This window comes from Bos grunniens, chromosome 2, assembly GCF_055505025.1.
Source record: "Bos grunniens cultivar Pamir isolate PY7600 chromosome 2, Bosgru_T2T1.0, whole genome shotgun sequence".
Lineage (NCBI taxonomy): Eukaryota > Metazoa > Chordata > Mammalia > Artiodactyla > Bovidae > Bos > Bos grunniens.
In genome coordinates, this window is record NC_141166.1 from 77,022,118 (window position 1) to 77,038,803 (window position 16,686).

General features: G+C 40.4%; 1 protein-coding gene across 14 annotated transcripts in view; it reads left to right on the forward strand.

The window, feature by feature from the left end:
- The window catches only part of THSD7B (thrombospondin type 1 domain containing 7B), a 1,262,144-nt gene that overhangs the window by 954,870 nt on the left and 290,588 nt on the right, over positions 1-16,686 (forward strand). The window contains exons 15-16 of one of the 14 annotated variants that reach the window (XM_086368013.1): positions 8,230-8,291; positions 9,754-9,833. The exons of 11 other annotated variants lie outside the window; for them this stretch is intronic. In XM_086368013.1, coding sequence (XP_086224139.1) covers positions 8,230-8,258 — 29 coding nt within the window. In that variant the 3' untranslated portion in view covers positions 8,259-8,291; positions 9,754-9,833. Of the gene's footprint in view, positions 1-2,404; positions 2,610-8,229; positions 8,292-9,753; positions 9,834-16,686 lie in introns of those variants that run through there. 2 more of the 14 variants (XM_086368006.1, XM_086367996.1) reach the window with 2 other exon arrangements.

The following is a 16,686-nucleotide window of genomic DNA, read 5'->3' on the forward strand; positions in this document are numbered from 1 at the left end:
GACGTACTCCTTTTCCTATTTGGAACCAGTCTGTTGTTCCATGTCCAGTTCTAACTGTTGCTTCCTGACCTGCATGCAACTTTCTCAAGAGGCAGGTCAGGTGGTCTGGTATTCCCATCTCTTTCAGAATTTTCCACAGTTTATTGTGATCCACACAGTCAAAGACTTTGGCATAGTCAATAAAGCAGAAATAGATGTTCTTCTGGAACTCTCTTGCTTTTTCCATGATCCAGCGGATGTTGGCAATTTGATCTCTGGTTCCTCTGCCTTTTCTAAAACCAGTTTGAACATCAGGAAGTTGACGGTTCACATATTGCTGAAGCCTGGCTTGCAGAATTTTGAGCAGTACTTTCCTAGCATGTGAGATGAGTGCAATTGTGTGATAGTTTGAGCATTCTTTGGCATTGCCTTTCTTTGGGATTGGAATGAAAACTGACCTTTTCCAGTCCTGTGGCCACTGCTGAGTTTTCCAAATTTGCTGGCATATTGAGTATAGCACTTTCACAGCATCATCTTTCAGGATTTGAAATAGCTCAACTGGAATTCCATCACCTCCACTAGCTTTGTTCGTAGTGATGCTTCCTAAGGCCCACTTGACTTCACATTCCAGGATGTCTGGCTCTAGGTCAGTGATCACACCATCGTGATTATCTGGGTCATGAAGATCTTTTTTGTACAGTTCTTCTGTGTATTCTTGCCACCTCTTCTTAATATCTTCTGCTTCTGTTAGGTCCATACCATTTCTGTCCTTTATCGAGCCCATCTTTGCATGAAATGTTCCCTTGGTATCTCTAATTTTCTTGAAGAGATCTCTAGTCTTTCCCATTCTGTTGTTTTCCTCTATTTCTTTGCATTGATTGCTAAAGAAGGCTTTCTTATCTCTTCTTGCTATTCTTTGGAACTCTGTATTCAGATGCCTATATCTTTCCTTTTCTCCTTTGCTTTTCACTTCTCTTCTTTCCACAGCTATTTGTAAGGCCTCCCCAGACAGCCATTTTGCTTGTTTGCATTTCTTTTCCATGGGAATGGTCTTGATCCCTGTCTCCTGTACAATGTCACGAACCTCATTCCATAGTTCATCAGGCACTCTATCTATCAGATCTGAGTGCTTAAATCTATTTCTCACTTCCACTGTATAATCATAAGGGATTTGATTTAGGTCATACCTGAATGGCCTAGTGGTTTTCCCTACTTTCTTCAATTTAAGTCTGAATTTGGCAATAAGGAGTCATGATCTGAGCCACAGTCAGCTCCTGGTCTTATTTTTGTTGACTGTATAGAGCTTCTTCATCTTTGGCTGCAAATAATGTAATCACTCTGATTTCAGTGTTGACCATCTGGTGATGTCCATGTGTAGAGTCTTCTCTTGTGTTGTTGGAAGAGGGTGTTTGCTATGACCAGTGCATATTCTTGGCAAAACTCTTATTAGTCTTTGCCCTGCTTCATTCCATATTCCAAGGCCAAATTTGCCTGTTACTCAGGTGTTTCTTGACTTGCTACTTTTGCATTCCAGTCCCCTATAATGAAAAGGACATCTTTTTTTGGGTGTTAGTTCAAAAAGTCTTGTAGGTCTTCATATAACCGTTCAACTTCAGCTTCTTCAGCATTACTGGTTGGGGCATAGGCTTGGATTACTGTGCTATTGAATGGTCTGCCTTGGAAACGAACAGAGATCATTCTGTCATTTTTGAGATTGCATCCAAGTACTGCATTTTGGACTCTTTTGTTGACCATGATGACTACTCCATTTCTTCTGAGGGATTCCCGCCTGCAGTAGTAGATATAATGGTCATCTGAGTTAAATTCACCCATTCCAGTCCATTTTCATTCACTGATTCCTAGAATGTCTAGATTCACTCTTGCCATCTCTTGTTTGACCACTTCCAATTTGCCTTGATTCATGGACCTGACATTCTAGGTTCCTATGCAATATTGCTCTTTACAGCATCAGACCTTGCTTCCATCACCAGTCACATCCACAGCTGGGTATTATTTTTGCTTTGACTCCATCCCTTCATTCTTTCTGGAGTTATTTCTCCACTGATTTCCAGTAGCATATTGGGCCCCTACTGATCTGGGGAGTTCCTCTTTCAGTATCCTATCATTTTGCCATTTCATACTGTTCATGGGGTTCTCAAGGCAAGAATACTGAAGTGGTTTGCCATTCCCTTCTCCAGTGGACCACATTCTGCCAGATCTCTCCACCATGACCCACCTGTCTTGGGTTGCCCCACGGGCATGGCTTAGTTTCATTGAGTTAGACAAGGCTGTGGTCCTAGTGTGATTAGATTGACTAGTTTTCTGTGAGTATGGTTTCATTGTGTCTGCCCTCTGATGCCCTCTTGCAACACCTAACATCTTACTTGGATTTCTCTTACCTTGGGCGTGGGGTATCTCTTCACAGCTGATCCAGCAAAGCGCAGCCGCTGCTCCTTACCTTGGATGAGGGTTATCTCCTCACCGCTGCCCTTCTTGACCTTCAATGTGGGATAGCTCCTCTAGGCCCTCCTGCGCCCTCGCAGCCACTGCTCCTTGGGTGTGGGGTTGGTCCTCCCGGCCGCTGTCCCTGGCCTCAAGCATGGGGTTGGTCCTCCTGGCCACTAAACAGGGAGAAGACTCTCTTTTTATTATTTGTGAACCTTGACATAATTTAAAAGATATGGGTGAACAGAGAAAAGAATGATGGTTAAATACAGTTGGTGTAAACATTGATGGAGGAGGCTTGACTATTGATAGCAGTGGAGCTTATCTAGTTCCTGCTCTACTTTTTGGTTTTTAATTACCTTTAAACAAACAAAAACTAAAGAAGTTAGGGATTTTATAGAAGGTATGAATAGAGAGAATTTATGTTTGAGTGGTAAACTCTAAAAAAATAAAATAAAATTGATAGATTTTGGTCACTATCATCAAGGCTTTTATATTTTATTAAGTTTTCTCAGTAACCAGAAATAACAAATTGAATTCACTTTTAACACACAAGTAAATGATAGTTTGTCTTTATTCTATATTGCCAGTATATCAGCTCATTTTATTTAGGCTATACCTGGATCATTATAGGAATGCAATTTGAGATTTAATAATTTTTAGTTAGCACAGTCATTGCACTGCCTGTTGAGTTAGTCTGCAGTGTTGTATTCTGTGATTTTACTTTCAGAAACATTAAACACATCACAGACAAGTAACGGACCCATTTGGGAAAAGCTAGAGTTGATTACTCCGATCTTTGTTTTTCACACAAAATACATTGTTGTTGTTTAGGGCTTCCCTGATGACTCAGGTGGTAAAGATTCTTCCGCCTGCAATTCAGGAGTCCTTAGTTTGATCCCTGGTTCGGAAGGATCCCCTGTAGAAGGGAATGGCTACCCACTCCAGTTGCTTAGTCACTAAGCTGTATCTGGGTCTTTTGTGACCCCATGAACTGAAGCCCTCCAGGTTCTCTGTCCATGGGATTTTCCAGGCAGGAATAATGAAGTTAATTGTCATTTCCTTCTCCAGGGGATCTTCCCAACCCAGGGATTAAACCCATCTCCTGCATTTCGGTAGGTGGATTCTTTACCACTGAGCCACCTGAGAAGCCCTTAGTATACATAATGGTCTATTTTTAAAATTTTCTTGAAATATATTTGATGTATAACATTCATTGCATAAATTTAAGGTGTACAGTTTAATTCAAGACATTTGTAGGTTATAATATGATTGCAATTGCAGTGATGATACACACATATAATATTATATATTTATCATTTCTTTTCAGTGTTTGGAATAATTCTAGTCTCAGTAAGTTTGGTTATAAGACTATATTGTTGTCCATATTACTGTACTGTGCATTAGATCTCTTTGGCTTCTTTACTGCTCATTCCAAGTTCATACTGTTAAAAAAAATTATTCTATCCTTGTCTTATCCCTCCACTCCTATCTCCTGGAAACCACCATTTTACTGTTTTTATGAGTTTGACACTTTTAGATTACACATATAAGTTGATATAACACAGTATTTCTCTGACTTGTCTCAGTGTACTATCTTCTAGGTCCATTTACATGGTCACAAATGGTGAATGTCTTTCTCATGGCTGGATAATAGTCCATTGTTTATACACACTACAAGTTCTTTGACTCATCTGTTGATGGGCCACATAGATTGTACATATAGCTGTGGGCAACACAATTCAGTAAATTCTAAATTACCTATGCTAACCGCACAATTGCACTCATCTCACATGCTAGTGAAGTAATACTCAAAATTCTCCAAGCCAGGCTTCAGCAATATGTGAACCATGAACTTCCTTATGTTCAAGCTGGTTTTAGAAAAGGCAGAGGAACCAGAGATCAAATTGCCAACATCTGCTGGATCATGGAAAAAGCAAGAGAGTTCCAGAAAAACATCTATTTCTGCTTTATTGACTATGCCAAAGCCTTTGACTGTGTGGATCACAATAAACTGTGGAAAATTCTGAAAGAGATGGGAATACCAGACCACCTGACCTGCCTCTTGAGAAAGTTGTATGCAGGTCAGGAAGCAACAGTTAGAACCAGACATGGAACAACAGACTGGCTCCAAATAGGCAAAGGAGTATGTCAAGGCTGTATATTGTCACCCTGTTTATTTAACTTCTATGCAGAGTACATCATGAGAAACGCTGGACTGGAAGAAGCACAAGCTGGAATCAAGATTGCCAGGAGAAATATCAATAACCTCAGATATGCAGATGACACCACCCTTATGGCAGAAAGTGAAGAGGAACTAAAAAGCCTCTTGATGAAAGTGAAAGTGGAGAGTGAAAAAGTTGGCTTAAAGCTCAACATTCAGAAAACAAAGATCATGGCATCCAGTCACATCACTTCATGGGAAATAGATGGGGAAACAGTGGAAACAGTGTCAGACTTTATTTTTTGGGGCTCCAAAATCACTGCAGATGGTGACTGCAGCCATGAGATTAAAAGACGCTTACTCCTTGGAAGGAAAGTTATGACCAATCTAGATAGCATATTCAAAAGCAGAGACATTACTTTGCCAGCAAAGGTCCATCTAGTCAAGGCTGTGGTTTTTCCTGTGGTCATGTATGGATGTGAGAGTTGGACTGTGAAGAAAGCTGAGCACCGAAGAATTGATGCTTTTGACCTGTGGTGTTGGAGAAGACTCTTGAGAGTCCCTTGGACTGCAAGGAGATCCAACCAGTCCATTCTGAAGGAGATCAGCCCTGGGATTTCTTTGGAAGGAATGATGCTAAAGCTGAAACTCCAGTACTTTGGCCACCTCATGTGAAGAGTTGACTCATTGGCAAAGACTCTGATGCTGGGAGGGATTGGGGGCAGGAAGAGAAGAGGACGACAGAGGATGAGATGGCTGGATGGCATCACTGACTCAGACGTGAGTCTGAGTGAACTCTGGGAGTTGGTGATGGACAGGGAGGCCTGGCATGCTGCGATTCATGGGGTTGCAAAGAGTCGGACACGAGTGAGCAACTGAACTGAATGGATTTTATGGAATACTCAAACCACAGATAATATTAGCCCGGTCTCTTTGTCTTTAGGAATATCACTGAGGGGACCAGTATTAAAATTATGCCTCATTTAAAGCAAACAGAACACTTAAGAGTGGAATTTGTGTCTGTATCCTGTCAGCAGATCTTTGCTGCTGTTGAGTTCATCACTGTCTAGTGTCAAGGTGTTGGATTTAATTCTCAACTCTATGTGACAACAGGCCTGGATGATTACCTAATTCAGTCAACAGAATAGAATGTGCCAAAATAATGATACTTTGGGAGAGTTACGTCCAGTTATGTCTCTTATCCCAGTGATATTATTTTCAAAGAATAGGACATGAAAGCACCCCACACCTCAACATACTCCATTCTCTCCGCTATGTCCTGCCTTCATCCCTTCCTTCGTTCCTGTCTCTGCTCCTAACAAATCTTTGCCCAACTCCTATAATAAATCATTCTTCATCACTTCCTATTCCCCATTCATGTATGTGTGCTAAGTTGCTTTATTTGTGTCATACTCCATGAGACCCTATGGACAGTAGGCCTCCAGGCTCCTCTGTCCATGGGATTCTCCAGGCAAGAATACTGGAGTAGGTTGCCTTGCCGTCCTCCAGGGGATCTCGAACTTATGTCTCTTATGTCTCCTACATTGACAGATGGGATCTTTAACACTAATGCCACTTGGGAAGCTCCTTATTCCCCTTACTAGTCTTTATCTTTCTTCATGGTACTTAATCACTAACTAAAATATTATGCATTTACATTTTAAAAACACTTTATCTCTCTCTCCTATGATTGGATAGTAAAATTCCAATAAAGAAAGAACTGCTTTTTATTTTTTACTTTTCTTTTCAGCTATATCCACAGCACCTAGAATGATGCCTGAAAGTTAGTAGGTATTTTGACTAGACCATCAGGTCTTAATAAGTTTGCCTCCTAAGCATTTTCTCAAGCTTCTCTTTTCCTCTTGCTGTCTACTACATCCAGTGACAGATGTTACAATATTGTCTTAACTACCTGATATCTATTATCCACTAAGAGCCATCAATCATAACACTAAAAGACATGTGTGACCATGCCAGTGCTGTGCTGGCAGTTTCTCCTGGTCTCTTCTGCATATACCAGCTCCTTAACAGGACCTTAAAGGAGTTCCATGACTATATATTCCACCTGGCATGCTCTTTTTCCTCCTTTCATGAGGCTCCTCTTCCTTTGAGATAAGACAAAGTGATGCCTGATCCAGGAAGCACTTTTCCTACTTCCATTTCCAGGGTAGGTAAGAGGATCATCCTTTTTTTCCTTTATCAATATATTTAGATTTTTTTTTAGCCATATACTGCCAAGGTCCAGCCCCGGCTGATCCAGGGAGTTCGAAGCGGGGACGGCATTGACGAGGATCAGGATACAATAGCTTCAATTAGATATTAATTAGAGATGTAAAGAGTAATAGAATGAGGATAGCTCAGTAGGAAAATTCAGTGGAGAAAAGAGGCTGAGTAGCTTGGTTTACGCGGGAGACCAATAAAACTTCAAGACAAGAAGTTTGCACCACTTACGTAGGCCGCAGGTGTCCTTCCGTTCTCCCGAAGGAGAGGAGACACTGAGGCCTCCCCAGTCGGATCTTAGAAGCCCAGGCATAATTAGTAAGCTTGGTGGGTTCTGCGCTCCAGATGGAGACTCAGCCAGAGTTTGAGAGAGAGAGCCGACATGGGGAGACCAGTATTTTGAGAAACTGATCCCAATTCTTTATTTTCCATGGTCTACTTTTAGACACTGAGATGTTACGCAAAAGTCACGCGGGGTCAGCAGTCCTGACTTTTATCAAAGTATTTGCTTCATACAAATGTATACAGAGGTCTTAGGGGTGTTACATCATCTTCTGGCCAAGGGGCCTGCTGACCATTTATGACCCTCTCCTTGTGACAGCGGTCAATCAACCAGGACACTTATTTCTCCAGGGGTGATTATTCTTAAAAAAGACTCCACCTTCCAAAGGTACCAGATAAAGTTACATTCCTATAGGGTGAGGGTGTAGTGGGTTTTAATTAAGGAAAGAATTTACTTAGCCTAAGGTCTAACATGATTAATATCAAAGGTTAATACTTATTTCTTCTATATATTCATTAATGTGTGTAAGGGCAGGGGATATGGAGACTTAGCAACAAACATTGGCTCAACAAACGAAAAACCCTTCGCCAATATAATTTCTAATCAGCCCACTATACTTATACTAATAGTTTTCTAACTTCTCTAAAGAACCTGTTTTTAGAAGGTTTAAAGCATCTCGTGCCTCTCATGGTTGGGAGGCTGTGAGCAATCACACGTGGCCGGACAAGCCTGTCCAGGCAGGCTAGAGAACCTTCAGAGGAATTTGTAGGTTAAAACACTCTTGTCACGCCCAGGAGTTTTTATTAACTGGAGCTCTAAGTTAACTCCTTCTCCAAAAGAGGTGGTGGGGGACAGCCCCCCATAAAGTCAGAGGTGTAGGTGAGAGCACAAAGTAGTAAAGTAGGCAGGCTCTGGTTATGGGAGTAGATGCTTGAGGATTTCCAGGGGGACTCCTGAGCCTCGATCCCGCCTTTGCGTATGCCAAGCCTCCTTCCTCATGACCTTTGCCATGGGCGGAGTGCCTCACGCTGGCCCCCAACAATATACTTTTCTGTTTCTCTTACTAACCTGTTTGTTTACTGAATCAGGTTCATTTCAATTCAGGTGTATTGACTCAAGTTCATTTCTCCATCCCCAGGGCTTAACACAGGGTCTGGCGCACAATAGACTTTCAGTTATGTTGGTTGAATGAATGAAAAGGTGAGTTTAGATATGACCAGAGGCAACGTGTATGCCTTGATAAAAGTTTTGTGTGTGTGTGTGTGTGTGTGTTAAGAGTTGTTTGGGTAGAATAGCTGAGTATAATAAGTAGGGAACCACAGAGAAGTTGACTCTAAAACACAAGGCCAGACAAACACTAGAATATTTTGTTTTATTTTGCCCTTAAAAAATGTTTGGGATTAGGGGAAGTCCTAATGTACTGGAATGAAATTGTATTGCTACCAGTAGACAAGGAATATTTTTGAAAGAATGGGAAAAATGCAGAAAAATAATTTTCCTAGTGATCCAGTGAGAACTATGTGAATAAAATTTTAATTCATCAGATTATAAAGTGAAAATGGAATTTGTTTCATATCTGAGTCCAGATAAATTATGATTGAGTTGGAGAGGCAATTAATGATCTTATATTAATGATCACTTGTATTTCACCCAGAAATAACTTGGCATTTGCAACTTAAGTCTAGTACAGCAAGTCAACTAATTTGCTGTTATATATAAGGAGGTATGGATGGCAAGCAAAGCACAATAAGAAATCTTTGTGATTTAAAGAATAATATTTCATGTACTTGCAGTTACTGACAAAATGGGAATTTAATCTTAGTACATTTAGAAAGTTTAGTTTCTATGACTGTTGCAGGAAGGGGGGGACCCCTTCCAGGGCCCGAAACTGGGCTCTTGTCCAACACTCGGAAATGAATTGTCTGAGGAGACACATGTGCTGACAAAGCAAGAGATTTTATTGGGAAAGGGCACCCAGGTGGAGAACAGTAGGGTAAGGGAACCCAGGAGAACTGCTCTGCCACGTGGCTTGCAGTCTCGGGTTTTATGCTGATGGGATTAGTTTCCGGGTGGTCTTTGGCCAATCATTCTAATTCAGAGTCTTTCCTGCTGGCGCACACATCGTTCAGCCAAGATGGATGCTAGCAAGAGGGATTCTGGGAAGTGGACGGACACGTGGTGTCTCCTTTCAACCTTTCCTGAACTCTTCCGGTTGGTGGTGGCTTATTAGTTCTGTATTCCTTATCAGGATCTCCTGTCATAAAACAACTCATGCAAATGGTTACTATGGTGCTGGGCCAGGGTGGGCAGTTTTAATCAGTGTGCTTCCCCTAACATGACTATATTGAATTTTATATTATTGAAAAGATTTAGCTCAACTACTTATGGGCTAGTTTATTTTGGCCAAGATAGACTGAAATTTACATCTTTATTAACTGAATTGTTTAAAAGAGCATTTTATGAAGTGTCCTGGCAAAGAGTTGTGTGTTTCAAAGATAGGACAAACTTTTAAAGGTATTGTGAGCTCTCCTTTATGAGTCCACCAGGCAGAGAGACTGAGTAATTATATCTCTTGCAGAAGGAAATAGCAACTCTTTAGTCATCTGCAGCTTTTGCCAAATGACCTATTTCCTAAATCTTCTGCACCTGTATGTTTTTTCAGATGTTGAAAAGCTCTTCAAATCATCATTTGAGAAGGAATAATAGTGTCTACTCCTTAGCAAATAAATTTAAGTTTGACAAGATGGATATGCGTCTGTATTTTCTGTGTTGAGATTTTGCTTCCTTTGCTTCATTTTTCCTGTGAATGTTGCTATAAAAATTCATATGAAATCACTACTTAGAGATGCTTTGATCCTCTATCCGTGTTTCTCCATTCCAGTGGTTCTCCCTGATTTGCTCAGATTCCTTACCTTTCCTTAGATCCACAGCAGTGAGGACCCACTACCTGGCCTTTCTCAGTCCTTCCTTCCACCACCCTTTGGTCCCATTCCAATGAGAAGAATCTTTCCCACAGGCTGGTATCATGATCACTGCCATAGATTTTTAAACTCTCATTGTCAACTGACTGCCCAGGCCACTTAGTGTGACATACAAGACCCTTCATGGTTTTTCCCTTTGTTAACCCCTGAAACCTCATCCTTTTTCCTTCCCATGCTGAGCCCCAGCCATCTTAGAACCTTGCATATCTCAATGCATACCATTCCTTCTCATGAGGCTTTTGCCTTCTCTACATACACACTTTAATTTTTTCCCCCTTGCAAGCTAATTCTCTAGTAGACTCCTAGTAACCTTTCAGGACTTAGGTTAGAAATGTCACCCTTTCTGGGAAATTCCAGGCAATCCTGCTAGTCAGTTCTTTCCCAAATCCTAGAACCTATTAGGAGTTAAGTATATCTGCTGTATATACCTTGAAAAAACAGGCTCCCAATCCTAGTACTTCTCATATTTTACCTGCTGTATGTCTTAGTCTGTCCTGCCACAGAGGAGTATGGCATCCTTGAGGGAGGGACTGTGTCTACTTCATTACTGTGTGGTCACAAACATCTGGCAAAGAGTCAATGCATCATACATACTTGTAATTAACAAAACATAGAATTTAAATCTATGCTTCTATGTAAAGAATTTTCATATACATATTTGTAGTAGTTTTTTATGACTGCTCTAAGAATACCACACAGAGAAGCCAATGGCACCCCACTCCAGCACTCTTGCCTGGAAAATCCCATGGACGGGGGAGCCTGGTAGGCTGCAGTCCATGGGGTCGCTAAGAGTCAGACATGACTGAGCGACTTCACTTTCACTTTTCACTTTTCACTTTCATGCATTGGAGAAGGAAATGGCAACCCACTCCAGTATTCTTGCCTGGAGAATCCCAGGGACAGCAGAGCCTGGTGGGCTGCCATCTGTGGGGTCGCACAGAGTTGGACATGACTGAAGAGACTTAGCAGCAGCAGCAGCAGCAGCAGCAGCAGCAGCAGCAAGAATTCCACAACCTTGGTTGCTTAAGATGACACACTTACTCTTTCACACTTCTAAAGGTCAGAAATCCAAAATCGGTATAACTGAGTCAAAATCAAGGTGTAGTCAGAGCCTCACTCCCTTCAAAGCCTCTAGAGGGAAATCTATTTCCTGACCTTTTTCCAGATTCTAGAGCTGCATTCCTTGGTTCATGGCCTCTTTCTCTGTCTTCAAAACCAGTGGTATAGCATCCTGTTTGGTGTCTTATTACTTCTTTAATGTCAATTCTGTCCCAATCTTTGTTTTCCTCTTGTAAGGGCACTCAGGATAGCCCAGATTTATATTCCCACCTCAATATCCTTGATTTAATCACACCTGCAAAGTCTCTTTTCACATATAAGGGGCCATTCAGAGGTTCCAGAGATTAGAACTTAGATATCTTTGGGGGCCATTATTTAGCATACCAGAATATGTTAAGGCTGTTGTATTTTTGCAATTAAACCTTTTAAAGATGTGCAAATGAAAAAGAATTGGAAACTTCTCATGTATAAGAACCACTCACAAAGTGTTATTTTTTTTCCTGTGTGTAGTGTCTGCACAATAGGCTTTATATGTGAATAGTTGATACCATAATCTGCAAATTATTAGACAAAATATCATGGCTAAAATGTAATACAGAAAGCAAACACAATGTATAGAGACTCACAGAATGGAAGATAATATTTGCAAATGTGTATCTGATAAAAATAGATTTGCATCCAGAATAAAGTCTTTTCAGTCAACAACAAAAAAAGACAACCTAGTTGAAAAATTGTCAAAGAATTTAAACAGGCATTTCTCCAGAGAAGATATATTAAGTATACATGGCTTTTAAACTTCTGAAAAGATGCTTAATATCATTAGTCATTAGGGAAATGGAAATCAAAACTGTAATCAGATGTCACTTCATATCCACTAGTCAAAAAGGCAATGTGTTGGTGAGGATGCAAAAAAACTGAAATCTTCATACGTTGCTGATGAGAATGTAAAATGATGAGACTACTTTGAAAAAGTTTGACAGCTCCTTAATAAAGATAAACACTGAGTTGCCATATGACCCAACAGAAATGAAATATACACCCAAGAGATTTGAAAGCATGTATTCACATAAAACATAAATATTTTGCAACATTACTTGTAAAGCCAAAATGTGGAAACATCCCATATTTTCATTTGCTAATAAATGGATAAATAAAATATAGCATTTGTATTTCAAATTAGCTTGGCAGTTAGAGGAATGAAGTACTGATACCTAGGATATACTCATTGAAAGTATTAAGAGATGGTTCCTACAGGCTGCCCCCCAGGTGGTGCTAGTGGTAAAGAACCTGCCTGCCAATGCAGGAGACATAAGGTACGTGGGTTCAATCCCTGGGTCAAGAAGATCCTCTGAAGGAGGGCATGGCAACTCACTTCAATATTCTTGACTGGAGAATCCCATGGACAGAAGAGACTGGCAGGCTATAGTCTGTGGGTCACAAAGAGTCTGCCTCATAGATAAGATTGCCAGAGGGTAAGAGAAACCCAGAAGTCCTTGTCCTAATGCTACCTTTCTCCTACTGACTCTTCAAATCCCGAACCCCCCGAACTCTCAATATGTTGCTGCTTTAGAAAGTAGGGTTGTTAACCAGGGGTGTGCTAGGGTTCTGTATTTATTTTAGCAAAGTATTTCTGGCTGCAGAGTTGAGGTTAGATTAGATAAAAGAGAAAGGTAGAGAAATCATCAGAAGAGGGTTGCAGTAGCCTCTGTGAGAATGAAAAATGAGAGTCCATGGGGAGGGGAAGAGGAGAAAGTATTTGAAAGTCAGGAGGGATAACACTTATTAAAGTTGGGGAAACAGGGCAGAGTTGGGAGAACTTTTGAAAACTAGGTCAGTGATGGATGTTGACATTAATAAGGGTAAGGTACAAGCTTGAGAGTAGAAAGTGGAAAACTCAGTATTGAACAGTTTGAGAACTGAGCAGAACAATTATTAGAGATGTGAAAAACCCACACAATTGAAAATATTTGAGGTCAAAGAGAGAAATTTCTGTAATTATAGTTTTGGAATATAGATTTTATTTTATTTTTTTTTCTAATTTTATTTTATTTTTAAACTTTACATAATTGTATTAGTTTTGCCAAATATCAAAATGAATCCGCCACAGGTATACATGTGTTCCCCATCCCGAACCCTCCTCCCTCCTCCCTCCCCATACCATCCCTCTGGGCTGTCCCAGTGCACCAGCCCCAGGCATCCAGCATCCTGCATCGAACCTGGACTGGCAACTCGTTTCCTACATGATATTTTACATGTTTCATTGCCATTCTCCCAAATCTTCCCACCCTCTCCCTCTCCCACAGAGTCCATAAGACTGTTCTATACATCAGTGTCTCTTTTGCTGTCTCGTACACCGGGTTATTGTTAGCTTACAGGTGGCAACGTAGGTGATATAGATGACATTGACAGGTGAAAGTGATGACCCCCATCAGACTAAAATATTTTTATTTGGGATGGTAATAGAAGAGTCATGTTCCTTCTACTTAAATCTTCTCACCAATTAGAAGTTTATTACTGTAACAATCAGCTGAAGTGCTCTAAAAATGGCAAAGGTTTTGATTTTTTAAAATCAAAATGCCTTCCTTCATTGGTTCAAATAACATTATTCAATTAAAATAGATTTAAAATACTGTCTGCCTAAGATCACTTCCAAAATCTGAAAATATATGCCCCTCATATTAATATCAATAAATTTTAAATGTTTTATTTTCCAGGTTATCCAGAGTGCTTTGTGCTCTGACTCATGTGCAATTTCTGGTTTCTTCACATTGTGCTTATTTTTCTTCAATACGTTTCCGTTTGGCAACTAGTGCTTAAATGATAGTTGCGAGGACAAGATGCCCCAGTGTCACTTTCAGCACCCCCTTTCCTGTACCACGTGCCCCGTCCACACTGGACTCCTCCCACCTTCCCCACGCACCTTCTGTCCTTGTGTGACTGCATTCCTTTGCCCGTGTTCTTTCCTTTGTCTGGTGTCTTTTTCTTTTCAAAGTGAACTCCTGTTCATCTTTTTGAGCCAGATATCAAGTTGGCTTCTTCATAGAGCCTTTTCCCCAAGTTCACTAGACCAATTCTATATTTTCACAGAAACAGCGTCATACTTTCATGTGGAACATTATTCATATTAGACTTTACCTATTTTTTTTTTTTGGCCACACAAGGCATGCAAGACCTTAGTTTCCCCACCAGGGATCAAACCCACACCCTCTGCAGTGGAAGCAGGGAGTCTTAACCACTAGCCCAGCAGGGTACACCAGGGTACTCCAGACCTCACCTCTTTACATGTCTTCTTCCAAACTATTGGTCCCCAGTTCTTCTTATTTATTCATTAATTCAGGATTTATTTATTGAAATCCACTACGTGTCAAGTACTGTGCTATACCTTGATTACACAGTTTTAGACAAAGCACTTGGTCCTTGCCTTCATGGAGTTTGCAGTCTAGTGACAAGAGAGATTAAGAAGTATAAACACAGAATATATAAGTTCAATTTGTCCTAAGTGGTATGACAAACTTGACCAGGATACTATAAAAGAATAGTAAAAGGGAGCATCATTTAAATTGGGGAATCAGAGAAGGCCATTGCAGGATCTAAAATTTGAAGAATAAGTGTCCAATAGGCAAAAAATACTCTTTCAGCCAGGGTACATGGTCAGATAATGTCTTTTGTATAAATGAAAGTACAATATTCCTAATGTATTATATTTTTCCACATTCTTTGGACCACTTTAATAGTATTTTTGTGCAGGTTCTGTCTTGTAAACTATCTCAAATATTTCTTGGTAGATGAAGTTTACCTTAAAATTTAATTAAATGTTTAATTTAATGTATAGTGACTATTGATGTATTTTCAGTTTACATTAAAAGAAAAAATTCTGAAGCCTGTTACTTAGGAATGGCTATAATGTTTTGAACCCTATTCTGAGTATATGTGTTCAGCTATCTTTTGGACACCATAATGCAAAACTACGCTTCCCACTGTGTTGCCTTTCATATTCTTAGTTGTAGCTCATTATTCCAGCTTGTTAAGCTCTCTAAATCTTGATTCTGACATCCAACATATTAGCTATAACTCTCAGCCTTATATCATCCCCAAATTTGATAAGCTTGCCATCTGCATCTTCATCTGAGGTGTTAATCAAAATGCTAAACAAAAAAGAGCCAAGCATTTCCCCCTCAGCATCCAGCTACATGGAGCCATCCCTCAGGATGGCCCTGATCCATTAATCAACATTGCATAACTATAGAAATTCATCCAGCTCCTTTTAGTTGTTTATGATGGTGTCAGGAGGGATTTGGGGGGGTGGTATATTGCTTTCTACCTATGGCATCTTCTCCTTTCTTCTCTACTAGTCTAGTAATCTATCAAAAAAAAAAAGAAAAGAAAAAGATATTAATAGCTTTCTCTGAATTGATCTCAGCCAGGTGGTGCTAGTGGTAAAGAACCTGCCTGCCAGTGCAGGAGACATAAGAGACATGGGTTTGATCCCGAAGTCGGGAAGATTCCCTGGAGGAGGGCAAGAGAGCCCACTCTAATATTCTTGCCTGGAGAATCCCCAAGGGCAGAGGAGCCTGGCAGACTACAGTCCATGGGGTCACAGAGAATAGGACATGACTAAGTGACTTTGCATGCATGCACATGAGCTCATTTTGATGCCCAATGCCCACTTCTATTTTAAAGTATCAAATTACTCTTTAATATATATTTATGGGCTTTTGCCAGAATTGGCCACTTCCATGGCTTTATGTTAACCTCCTCTTGACTAACTCTAGCCAGACTGGGAGAAGGTAGAATCTCAGTGACCTGAATCCCAGGCCAAGCTGCACAGAGCCCAGTGAGGGTGGGTCCCTTAACAGCTCATTGTTCCTTTCATATAGTGATGCTATTCAGGGGCCTGGTTGGACACCATAGGGATGTAAGTGTGGGATATATTTCCTACCCTGATTTAATCCACATTTTAGTTTTACTGTGTTTGCTTTCCATATTCTGTGTGTTGGTCTACAGATAATATTGGCTACAATTACTGTTCTTCAGTTATTGTTCTGTTACCTACTCTCTTTTTTGTTGTGGACAATTTTAAAAATCTTCATTGAATTTGTTACAGTGTTTCTTCTATCTTATGTTTTGGTTTTTTGGCCAGGAGTCTTGTGTGATCTTGGTTCCCCAACCAGGGATCAAGCCTGCACTAAGGCAAAGTCTTAACCACTGGACTGCCAGGGAGGTCCCCCTCTTCTACTTTCTTTACGGAAACTTGAGCCTCCTCTACCCTTGATTTTAGTCTTGTGCTCAGTTTTATACTTTTCTTGTCCATTTTTTTCCCCTCTACTTCAAATTTGGCTTAAATTCCTATAGTTCATGCGAGTTGCAAAATATTCTTTGATTCTCCACTTTGTACTTAATTGTTTGCCAAAACATTTATTATATTTCTAAGCCTGCTACTGCTAGCTAAGTTGCTTCAGTTGTATCCCAACTCTTTGTGACCCTATGGGCTATAGCCCGCCAGGCTCCTCTGTCCGTGGAATTCTCCAAGCAGGAATACTGGAGTGAGTTGCCAT